General features: G+C 40.2%; 3 protein-coding genes across 4 annotated transcripts in view; 1 reads left to right on the top strand and 2 right to left on the bottom strand.

Annotated features, from left to right (window-relative positions):
- Nucleotides 1-289: 289 nt before the first annotated feature.
- Nucleotides 290-2,699, bottom strand: fzd2 (frizzled class receptor 2). Its single transcript, XM_051388775.1, has one exon. The coding sequence runs from the start codon at nt 2,514-2,516 to the stop codon at nt 888-890; it is 1,629 nt and encodes a 542-aa protein (XP_051244735.1). The 5' UTR covers nt 2,517-2,699; the 3' UTR covers nt 290-887.
- A 1,853-nt stretch (nt 2,700-4,552) lies between these two features.
- On the top strand, nt 4,553-10,548 carry moto (minamoto). 2 transcript variants are annotated; one of them, XM_051388887.1, is made up of 8 exons: nt 4,553-4,591; nt 4,882-4,990; nt 5,605-5,777; nt 6,049-6,153; nt 6,355-7,882; nt 8,108-8,242; nt 8,904-9,081; nt 9,162-10,548. In XM_051388887.1, exons 2-8 carry the CDS (start codon nt 4,928-4,930, stop codon nt 9,350-9,352), a joined length of 2,373 nt encoding a protein of 790 aa, XP_051244847.1. In that variant the 5' UTR covers nt 4,553-4,591; nt 4,882-4,927; the 3' UTR covers nt 9,353-10,548. The 2 variants fall into 2 exon arrangements, with proteins under 2 accessions (XP_051244847.1, XP_051244848.1); XM_051388888.1 differs by having other exon boundaries at nt 4,584-4,990.
- ccdc43 (coiled-coil domain containing 43) overlaps nt 10,539-12,331 on the bottom strand; it is a 3,712-nt gene continuing 1,919 nt past the window's right edge. Inside the window, exons 3-5 of the mRNA XM_051388889.1 lie at nt 11,908-12,043; nt 11,663-11,718; nt 10,539-11,444 (exon numbers count right to left, since the gene is read on the bottom strand). Coding sequence (XP_051244849.1) covers nt 11,257-11,444; nt 11,663-11,718; nt 11,908-12,043 — 380 coding nt within the window. The 3' untranslated portion in view covers nt 10,539-11,256. The remainder of the gene's footprint in view (nt 11,445-11,662; nt 11,719-11,907; nt 12,044-12,331) is intronic.

Here is a 12,331-nt window from a genome sequence, read left to right as displayed (position 1 = left end):
ACAACCCTAACCCCCTTGAGAACAAGAACAATGTGGCTGTTCTTTTATCAAAGAAAATCACTTGTTATCAAGATCATTTTAATCATTAAAGAATACTGAACATACGGGGGTGGGCAGAAAATGAAGAAAAACACATTTTTTCTCCTTGAACTGAGAATGTAAAATAAAACATTCGATTTATAGTTGTGATGATAGCTGCACAGAATCTCAGCACATGTTTTTGGTTAAAGAGGAGTCAGAGTACAGTGGGCTGAACCCGAAAAAGCTTCTTGGATATCATCCAACAGACTGAAATGTAGATATTATTTTAATCCATAAAGAAGTAATTCATAACCAGCAATTAATAAAAAAAAACATGACTAGATCTACAGTATGTGGCATTCTTACAGTGCAAAGGTAAAGCAGGTACATTGGCGGATAAGGAGAAGTATTTACTTTCTTTAAATACAAATATATAATTTCATGTTTTTACAAAATACTATTTACAATTTCACTTTATGAAATGTTTACAGAAAGAATAAACTGCCATTCTTCGACTGCTCGTTTCCCCCACTCTCTATGTTCTTGGCTGCTGGATCATCACTCCCTTTGAGTTTATGGTGGCGTTAAGAAAAGAGCCAGAGAGGGGGAGGAGAGCATTTCAGCACATGGCGTCCATAGCCATGCTTGTTATTTGTTCAGACAGTCAGAGGTTCAGTCCTTGTTTTTCCAGCTTGCCCTTTTGTCAAACCCTGACCCTTAGTTTGGCATGCAAGTGTGGCTGTAAAGCCGAGGCGAATACAAATGCTGTAAGAACCTATAGCTACTCAATGTGCTACTTACCTATCACATGAGAAACAGGTAATAATACACAAATTAGTCCCACAACATTTAGATGCCCCTCTATTCTACACAGTGGTCTCTCCTTGTTTGCCGTTTGTCAGCCTTGTGTAGAACTTGTGCCAGGAGTGGAGAGTCTTTCCAGACCAGATCCAGAAACCAGAAGTGATACCCACTATCAGTGTCATCAGGTACTTGATCATGTAGACAGTGAAGTCTGGAGTCATGCGTGGCCCGGTCTGCATAGGGCAGGGGATGGCCAAGCCCCTGCAGTTATGGCTGACCCAGCTGCGCTCCCAATGGGCGCGGAAGGCCTGCTCATAGAAGAAGCAGGCGATAACGATGGTGGCCGGGACCGTGTAGAGCACGCTGAACACCCCAATCCGCACCATCAACCGCTCCAGCTTCTCTGTCTTGGTGCCATCGTGTTTCATGATGGTGCGGATTCTGAACAGGGACACAAAGCCGGCCAGCAAGAAAGAGGTGCCGATGAAGAGGTAAATGAAGAGAGGGGCCAACACGAAGCCTCGCAGAGGATCCAAGTTGCTGAGACTGACGAAGCAGACGCCGCTGAGGACATCACCTTCGATCTGCCCGATGGCCAGGATGCTGATGGTCTTGACGGCCGGCACTGCCCAGGCTGCCAGGTGGAAATACTGAGAGTTGGCCTCAATAGCCTCATGGCCCCACTTCATACCTGCTGCCAGGAACCAGGTGAGAGACAGGATGACCCACCAGATGGAGCTGGCCATGCTGAAGAAATAGAGCATCATGAACAGGATGGTGCAACCTTCCTTCTTGGTGCCTTGGACGATGGTTTTATAGCCGTCTGGGTTGAAGCTGTCATTGCAGACGACTCTGTCCCCCAGAAAGTAGCCAGCTATGTAGGCTATGGAGACCATAGTGTAGCAGCCAGACAGGAAGATGATAGGTCTCTCAGGGTATCTGAAGCGCTGCATGTCAACTAAATAGGTAGTTACAGTGAATAATGTAGAAGCACAACAAAGCACAGACCAGACCAGAATCCATATGCGGGAGAAATGAATCTCTTTGTCACTGAAAAACATGTTCCCACCACTCCTCGATGGCTCACACGGAGCTGCACAATCCTTCACGTCTAGGAACTTATAATTCAAATACGGGGGTACTTCGAGGACCGGAGGGCACCGAAAAGGCCTCTCATGCGTGGGGACCATGGGGACGTCCGGGACGGGCATGATGGGTGGCACGGTGGCGGCGGAGGAATCATTCTGGCCCACACAGATCTGTCCGTCTCCCAGCACAGGGAAGTTCTCGCAGCGCAGTCGGTCCGGCCACTGGAAGCCGAACTTGTTCATGAGCGCCTCGCAGCCCTGCTTGGCTCTCTCGCAGATTGACCTGCACGGAGGAATGGCCTTCTCCAGCACCGTGCACACGGGCGCATACATGGAGCACAGGAAGAATTTTAACTCCGGCGAGCACTGGACCTTTACGAGAGGGTAAAACTGGTGCACCTCGAGCCCTGCGTCCTCCTGGTTGTAATGGCCCACTAAATTTGGCATGATGGTTTGGTTGTAGGCTATGTCCGTGCACAAAGGTATAGAAATTGGCTGGCAAAATCCGTGCTCCGGAACGACTATTCCGTTGTCCCCTTGATACTGGGCTGATATCAGCAGAGGCAGCAGGAATGCAACAGACCAGGTCTTGCAAAAACTCATTTTCCCAAGTTTTAAGGCAACAACAGCCTGAATAAGTTTCTGTAAATCAGTTCAGGGTGTATCCTCAGTCCTGTAAGCAGTTCTTGAGCCAGAGTGACTTACAAAAGTTACAGCTGTGGTGGTGAGGACCTGGACGCCGCTCTCTTAGTGCTTGGTCTCCGGTTTGAAACACTGCTGCTTACTTTTTTCTTTTCCACAACACCGATTCCCTCTCCGCTGCCAAGTCAGACATAATAAGAAATACAACTTCCGGGAGTTGCTTTCAAAACAATATCCGAATAAACTAATGTGAGTTATTTGTAGGATTGTATTGGGTTCTGAAGACTACTAAAAGTAAAACCTACGTTAACCCCTAAAGTTATTTACGTTTTAATTTCTAACAATAATAGTAATAATCATAATCCTAATAATTTATGCATATTATATAAATTGCATTCATCCAACCAGTCCATTTTGTTTCAATATGATACATTACTGGGCAAATTAATTACAGCATCATAATCACATGCATCAGAAGAGGACGGGATCGCTATTATCCAATTTAAACAAAAGGTTTATCAGGTTTTGTATGTGCCAAAATGTATGCTTTTATTTTGAAGGCACCGTAATGGACGTATTTCTGCTAATATTGTCAAACTTGACTCCACAGCTGGATTGCGTGGCCCAACTAAACTTTTCAAGAGGAGGAAGTAGACTTTTCTTTCTTTTTTTTTATTGAACAATTATCTATGTACAAACATTATGGCTCAGTCTTACATAGACCATTAAACCGATATCAGGTGCATACAAAAAGCAGACAGATAAAAATAAATGTATGTCACAATTAAATAATAATAATTAAAAAAGAAATAATAATAACAATAATAATAACAATAATAATAATAATGTGTATAAATTAAAATTTCAGAATAAACTCTGGGTTGACATAATGTCAGGACCAGCTGTCTCATATGCTGCTACATCATGGCCTAAAGTTTGGGGGAGGCATACTAAGATGGAGCCTATTGGTGTGACACACCAAAACATACGTTTTTTGATGTCGTTGTTGTTTTGTTTTTTAACTTTATTTGCAAACATAAACAATACATGGACAGACAATGCCAGGGCACAGACAGAAATCATAAATCAGTTAAATAAATGATACAAGGTAAATAAACATGCACTTTTGATTGCTGTCTTATTTTTACATTATGGGAATAATTTATTGTATTGTTTGACTTCACCTTCAGAAAGAAAAAAAGATGGTTTAAAACTGTAAACTTTAGATTTGTATATGTGGAATTTTATGCTGATTTATTTTGGTAGATGGGTAAGAATAAAAAGACAATAACTTATACATATATTCTCATAGAAAATGGAAAAATCAGAAACAATATACTGGGAAATAAAAGCACATATAGCTTTCCAAAAAACACAAATTACAAAATCAGCACGTTACATTAATGTCCTTTTTATATCTTTGCAAAACTAAACGAAGCGATTAAATATTTTAATTATTATTTATTAATATTTATTATTATTATTATTATTTTAAAATACACTTCTTTGACCATATTTAAAATATCTAAACGGTAGATCCATATATTTTCCTCCAATCGAGGTCTGGATAGAGGTTATTCCCGCAGGAGACGACAGAGACAACTTCTTTTCAAAATAAGGCACGTATATCACAGTTATTATCCTTTTTTTTTTTTTAGAGGAGAAACAGATTCGACCAACAACAGTCAGTACAGATACAACTGAGTTTCTAAAAAGCACTGCGACACCACAACTGCATCAAAAAAAGGAAACCATCTTCGTTTGGGTGTCATAGTAATCACCATCACTGGTGACACCACGCGTTGCTATGCGCTCGGATCTCCTGCTTGACGTTAATTGGACTAAAAATAGACTTCCTCTGGCTCAGCCAATCTGCGCTCAGCTCGCGAGGGCCACATCGAACTTCTGAGGGGTTCGAGGGGAAGGCCTCGGGGTGGTGGGGGGAGGAGGGGGGCACGAGACCACTTGAGGGTTATGTACGGTCGGGGAAGAAAACTGTTAAACTTCAAAAAGTTCCCGTTACTTAATTTACGCAGGTAGGTTGGTCCCGTGTTTCACTCGAGAAACATCGTTCGTTTTGGCGAAGTTAGGCAAATTTATATGGCACGAAAGCAGCTTTAGCGAGGCCGAAAGTTTAGTCCAAATTAGCGAAGGCAGCATCGTCGGCTTGCTAGCTTAACCTACTAAAGTTAACGGCTAACTTTAGGTAGTTGATTTGCTTCCCCTGAAATTGCAGTTAGCTCGCTAATGGTTTTCTGTTAGCCCACACCTCTATCATATAAGGTTGTATAAACATATTAACAATGAGTGTGTTGTGTTTCGCCAGACCAGTAATGGAGTAAAGAACCAGCTCAAGTTCAAAGGAGTTCAGAATGGCGCATGACGGGCGTCAGAGCATATTTGCAAATTCAGTCTTTCCCACGTACCAGCGTCAGGTAAGATGTAATTTTAGGGTATTTTATATGATATGGCATATTTACGGCTGCTGTGGACACCTGTGTTTTGGGGGGTTTGGGGCAATTCATGGAGGAAAACTGTCGAATCATTTATCAAAGTTGCCTATTCAATAATTTTCTCGAACAGAAGAAAATCATGCCCCATGATCCCTTAACTTGTATCCGTAGTCCATGGCAGAGACATACTTAAACACACAGAAACAAAGGATTATCTTCTTTATCGATTGATCTGCTGATTATTTTCTTCATTAATTACAGAAAATAGTGTCACCCCCCCATATAAATATTCAATTTACAAAAGATGTGAATCAAAAGATAACAGCAAATCCATACACTTAAATTGGTTGTTTTATTATAAAAATAGTTGCTGATTTATGATCTACTTATTGATTAATTAACTAATCATTTCAGGTTTAATTTTTTTAGCTCACTTGTGTTTTTATACTACGTTTCAGCAGTAGTCCTAAATAATTTTAAGTTCCCGTTGCACCTTAATATTTGTTGCGCATCTTCTTTCTTTGAGAAAAATACAGTAGTAAGGTTTTTTTTCCAGTGAGCTTCAGATTTGTTAACATTGCTTTTCTTTCTTTCAGGCCGGCGTTAATGTCGGTGGTTCAAACAATGGTAGCATGACATTGCCCTTCGTTTCCATGCCCAGTGTTTCACTGCATGAACAGGACACAGCATCATACGTGCCCTGGTCTCACAATGCTCATGATGATCCTTATGGCCTCATCAATTGTGCCCAGAACGGCACTAAAATCAGGTATTTATTTAGTTTTAACTGTGTTCTGGATAAGTGTGTGATTATTCATGGTAGCACTATCTTAAGTGTACTGCAGTTGTGTTAGGCAATCACACTGCTGTCTAATTCAAATAGGTTTTAGATTTGCTATTCAGAGGTAGGTAAATGTACTTGGTGCAAGTCTTACTGTGGAAGAAAAACAAAGTTGTCAGCCATACTGTTAAATGAATGTTATTAAAGAAAAAGAAAAGTTGGAGTGCAATTTAGGGAACGTGTTTTCTTTTTGGTAAAGGAAACCCACTGATAACTCTGATTGTGACGGGGAGACTGATCTTCAGGGTCTAGTGTCAAATATTTTGGAAGAAGCGGATTCAAAGGACAGCTACTACAGTGAAGGGTATGTCAAGGTTTAAGTTCTTTCATATTGTAGGATTGGCTTTAAATTACAGTATGTATTGTGACAGCACATATTTGAGCAACCAAAAATATTATATAGAATAATTTCTATCTTAATGTTTTTAATCTATTTATTGCATATATGTTGCGTTGTCTTTATATACGCTAACATGAAAAAGTAAGTCCTCAATTCTTCTTTTAGGAACCTGCCTACATGTAATCCCATCTGGTCTCCGAAGACATTGAGGGAAGAACTGCTACAGTATTTTCAATCAGAGGCTAAAATGCAGCATAACACTTTTCATCCAAACTATGTATCCCGTGAGGCTTTAAGTAAAGCACAGGAACAGTCGGTGGAGAAAGAATTCGAAGAGTTATGTCAACAGTCCAATGGCCTGGCCGCCAATCAGCAGTGGCTTTTTAATTTGCCTAACAGAGACAGGGACAGCCACACCCTCCGTCCTCAGAAACTGCCACCAGGTCTACCAATGCCCAACATAGGAAACATTTACCAGTCACAGACCCAACAAAGCAAATATGACAACACGTCAGCTGATAAAGACAGGGGAAATCATCTGCCTATGAATAGTTTTCCTGACCTCAGTGATGTCTTTAGGCCTCAAAGCGAAATGAACAGCCCATGCTTTCATCCTTATTATGAGGACCACTACATTCAGAGCAGTGCAAAGCCCATCAGTAATGAGCAGTATGTGCCACAAGACATTAACCAACTGGTCAGCAGTTTTCAGTCGTTCATGCCTGGTGAGCATGATAGCTTATGTCGTGTAGACTTTCCAAATGTGCAAAGGCAGTCAGTGGGCCTGCACCACGAAGACAGCATGGTTGAACAATGGAAAATCACCAGTCCTGCAGTATCAACACAAAGTACTCCTGCAATGCAGTCCCAAAAACAGCTGGTGGGTGAATTTGGGACAGTTCAAATGGAAAGAAATGGAGGAGCGAGGAACCAAACATTTAAGCGTGATGCCTTTCAAGAACTACCTGGTTTCAGCCCTCAAAACACAGAGTACTTCCAGCAACCAAAGCAGTTCTCTACATCTTACAACCTCCCAAATCAGTACCAAAGCAAGATGACCATGCACAGAGAGAACACTTCAGTCCCCATTAATATGAACCAGTATTCAAAGCATCACATCCAGCAGGGCCAGATACCAAACAAGTTCAAGCCACAGATGCAGAAAGAAAAGAAGAGGATGCACATGTCTGGCTTCCTGGGAGAAGGTTTCTCTACGAGGCCCCTAACCATCTCTAACATGAGAGGGGTAGATAAGAAACAGGCCCTCTCACAAAACCCATACTTTGACCACTTGGGGAGCATGCAGTCTCAGAGATTTGATGGAGAAAACAGCATGGTCAGTACAGGGAATACACAGCAGCACATGCCTCTCATGTATCCTGTAAATGACCCCAGAAGATACTCCAGCATGCCTATGAACAACTCTAACTTCAGCTCCAGATCCACACTACCCTATGAAAGCGGTGCTCCTGGCATACACGTTGGTGATATGATGTCAACCAATGAGTCTGCAGGTTTCAACACGTATGTCAGTGACATGATGACGCGCAGAGGAGAAAGCACTTATCATGGCATGGCCTCCGCCATGATGACGTCAATGGTGATGAATCAAGGAGGACCTGTGATCCAGCTGTATGTCTATCTGGATGAGTGCTACGAGCAGTGGAGGCTTTTGGAGAAGGAGAGAAAAAGGGTATGTTTTCAAAATCTTGTTTGTGTCTAGTTACAGGATGTCCAAGGGTTATTTTCAAGATTGGTATCCCAGCCAGTACATTTTTATTTTTTATTTAATAGTATTGGCTATCTAGAGTTTGTTTTATTTGCAGCCATTTGTTAATAAAAAATATTAAACAAACTTACATAAATGGAAGAATAATAACCCTTTTTTGTTCATGTTTTCTCTCGTTTTCTATTTTAGACAGAGGCCATCCTTACCAAGAAATTAGCCGGGAAAAGGACTGCAGCAGTGACCAACACTAACCTCCCCAAAACTCCACCAAACCCCACAAGAGTCGATCACCTCATTGTTAATCAGATGAGAGAACAAGCAAGGGTGAGACCCCTAAATAATTTGCTTCCACACTGCCATCTACAGATGAATTCTGTCACAGCAGCCTTGTTATGTTCTGAAGGTCATATTTGCAGCTTTATTTTGCACACCCATTAGTTCTGTCTAGAGAAAACTGGTTCTCCTCAATGCAGCCTAGACCCTGAATATACTTACATACAAAGTATAGTATCCAGGACCACAATACAGGAAACAGTTAAATTTGAAATGTTTTGTTGATAAATAAACAGTTATGTTTGTGTGATGGCTCATTAATAAGCACCGTGTCTTCAAAGTAAGAATGTCCCGAGTTCATATCTTTGCTTAGGTCGTTGTTGTGTGCAGTGGCTCTCCCAGAATTTTCAACAGTCCAAACATCTCACTAGTGGGTGTGCAAGCTAACATGATCCAGCTTTGTATTTGTCGGTTTTGGTTGAAAATTTAGTTCAGTTAAAAGTTAAACTCTTTTTTTTATAAACTCTTTTATAAAGATTTGACATTTATATGGTATATCAGCCTTGTTTTGTAATACTATTGATTTAACAAAGAAAGCACACATGCATAAAGCATAGATAATATTGCCACTGTTACGTTGTAGTAATGTACATAGAATATCAAGACTGAGGGGGGAATATAAGGGATCAAACCTTATGTTGGTGTGTTGCAGGTGGCAAGTCTTCTGGATAGAATGGAGTGTCTGCACAACACTCCCCTCCATATCAACATCCACACAGCACTGAACAGGAATCATATGGCTATTTGCATCACCCAAGCAAGACGCAAGGAGGAGATTGCCAACATGTCCAAACACCAGCGGCAGAGAGCTCATTTCACAGAGGACAGAGGTAACTCGTATTCCAGTGGCAGGCATATGTTCCTCTCTCTTAAACGCTGCTGGTGCTAACTCACTTTTGTTCTGTCACAGACACCCTGTTGTTGGTCATTGCTCTGAAGGACCTTGCCGCTACCACGAGGAAGCTCCGCACAGCCCTGTGGTGTGCTCTCCAGATGACACTACCAAAACCTGTCAAGGGGCAGGACCATCATGTTAACAAGGAGGCCACGGGCGCAGAGAGGTGCCCCTCTCCATTTGAGGGATATTCTTTTAAGTTATGATTCAGCAGGCAACAAGCATGAGTTATAGGTCTTGATTAAATTAAAAACCACGCCAGAATGCCCCGATTATAAATTTCCCATAGGCAACATGGTGTAAAAAACAAAAACAAATGTTACCTGCAAGTGTATAGTGACATTTTACCTGCAACACAGTGATCACTGCAGAATATGAGATGAGCAGTTTGAAGCTTGATGATGGCTGCACTTCTTGGCACCCAGAAGCTTCAGACAGCTATTTTTTGTTGTGTAGGAGTGGCATGAAATGGAATTTTTTTTTCCTGCTTCATCTTAACTTCATTTCATTTAATTAGTGTCAGTTCCAAATTAACGTGAATCTTGCTCCATCACTGTTGTATTTAAAGGCACTATTTATGAGGAAGATTTCAGTGAATTTTTCATTGTTTTACTTATTTATTGGAATGTAATAGAACCTCAGTTCTGGGTATTCCCAAGTAATAATATAATCATAAGAGCAGTAGTTATAAATGAACATGCTAAATATTTAAATGTTTTCTAAAATGTTCCAGCTTGTTTTTCTTATGCAACCTTAAAAACATTGTATATGTCTGCCCTTTCTAAGTTTGAACTGTGCCAAAGACACTCAAACTTCTGGAAAAAAGTTAAATATTTTAAATTTAAATGTATTAATCACATTTTCCATTAGAAACATATAATATTAACAAATATCATTCATATCAGTGAAATATAACATGGCCAAGTTAAATAATTCTCTGAATGCTAATCTTGAGTTGCTCTAAATCAGTAGTTTAAAATGTACAATGCTAAATTATAAAATGTTTTCTGAAATGTTGCAATTAATTTCTGAATCTTCTATAATTTTTCTGTTAACACTGTGATCAGAAAGCTGTTTTATCTGCAGTTTAGTCAAACTTTTGACCTGTAACAAAAGATACTGAAACTTAACACAACAGCATTTTAAACACTTTGACAGATTATTTTCAGATATTGTTACCAAGTATTCAGCTAGGGACCAAAGCTTGTATCCATTTTTGTAATGGAGGGGTAAGTCAAGTAACTCTTCTCTAGAAGCATCACTCTGTAGTACTCCTGTGAATATGCTTTGTGAATATGAGCTTAGTTGTTCATTTTAAAGTTCATGTTGGTGGTTTTTTTCTTGTTACTTGTTCTGTAAAAAAAAAAAAGATGAAAAATAAAGCAATCCAAACAGCTGAAAATGTTTTTTTTTTATTAATTTATAAAGATGATGAACCTCATTATAAACATTCAAATTATGGTACATGATATATTTGAGGTATAATTTAGCAACCACTCCTTTGTTCTCATTCTCAGACAAAATGCATAGACTGTAAAAACTAAAACCTCAAGTATTGAAATGACAGCAAAGGTTTGACGTGAACACTGGACTTTACTTGGAGGTTGTGCAGAAATAAAAAGGCATTTGAACGATAGTGGCACACAGGATAATAGCAGAAACTCTGTGGACCAAGTTGCTTTACAAGCATTTACTGTGATCAACTGTGTTTAAGGTGTAAACTTCATTCATTTCAGCGGTTACCGTGTCAAAGCTTAACTGAAGCATGTTTCACACTCGCCGAAACAACGTTGGCAGAGACTTACTGCCAATACTTTTTGATAAATGACATAAATCTGTCTGTCAGAGACAACGTCTTTTTGTATCTGCTCCTATCAGTAGCCAAGAAAAACAGAAATATTGATTTTGGACCTGCACAACCTCCAGTACATTGTTCTTTAGACATATAAAGAGTTGCAGAAAGAAATGAACAAGGAGGGTGATGAACACATGTTCACACACAGAAGGTGCCAATGAGGTTCAGCTAAAAAGAGGCAATGACTTGTTTTTCATTTTTGTCTCGTTACAAAATCTTTTTCCACATACAAAGTTAGTGTCTTGTCTCTCGGTTTTATCTTTTGCGTTCACCTTTTTGTGTACGCTTCTTCTCCTTCTCTTTCCTGTCTTGTTTGGCTAGTTTGTCCTTCTCTCGCTGCATCTTGTCCCCTTCCTTCTTCTTCTGTGCATCCTCACGAGCCTGGTCACGCTTTTGCTTTTGTCTGCACAGCACCTCTTCCACGTTGGTGTTCTTAAACAGGGCTGACACACTCAGTAAAGGACAGCTGGATGAAAGCAAAAGTACTCTCCTAATTTATCATTCCTACATGTTACCACTATGGAGGTGTAAATGATAGGAGCAGTATATCGTGCATTCAGGGTAATGCAACTATTGCATTATCCATTCGTACTGCTGTAAGTTACTGAATTCCATGTGATTTTTAAATTGCCTCTGATCATTAGGCTTTTAGAAAGGATACATTTATCATTTCCAGCAGAGTTATTTCCACTTGGTGGCTCCTCTTCTTCAGCTTCAGTGCTTTTGTCAAGGAAAGAACTAACATCTTAAGGATGATGACTGAATGCGTCTGAAGGTAACATTCATTGGATGGTGACATAAAATATTTGACGTTCTCTGCATGGTCAAAGAAACATTGGTAACTTAAGTGAAACATACGGACCGTTCAAACATTTTTGTCGGCACAGTTTAAAAATGAAAGGATATTCCTCATCGTCTGTTATGTTGCCGTATTGAGCGAGGAGGGCTTCTTTCCTTTTCTTCGACTCCTCGGACACCTCTTTGTGTTTCACCACAATCTGAGCTTGTTTTTCTATCATACTGGCGATGGCCTGGACCTCAGCTACAGACAAGGAGTGACAGAACACAGCAAAACTATAAATAAAAAACATAACACAAAGCAAAAGTACCTGCTTTTCACTGTCAATATGAATGTACATTAACAGAAGAAGCCACAAGGGCAGCCATCTGAGTTTGAGGCTTCAGACAGTATACACATACTTACGGTTATGTACACAGTAAACAATCTCTTTCCGGTAATGACACTAACAAAACAAACTCAGTGGAAATTACTTCTTGGCATAAGCACTTCCTCAAAAAGTTTCTGTAGTCTCATGAACTGTTTTTGTTT

Source organism: Dicentrarchus labrax, unplaced genomic scaffold (genome assembly GCF_905237075.1).
Source record: "Dicentrarchus labrax unplaced genomic scaffold, dlabrax2021, whole genome shotgun sequence".
NCBI classification, from domain to species: domain Eukaryota; kingdom Metazoa; phylum Chordata; class Actinopteri; family Moronidae; genus Dicentrarchus; species Dicentrarchus labrax.
The sequence above is the reverse complement of the archived record's forward strand: the minus strand, read 5'-3'. Positions and strand labels throughout refer to the sequence as shown.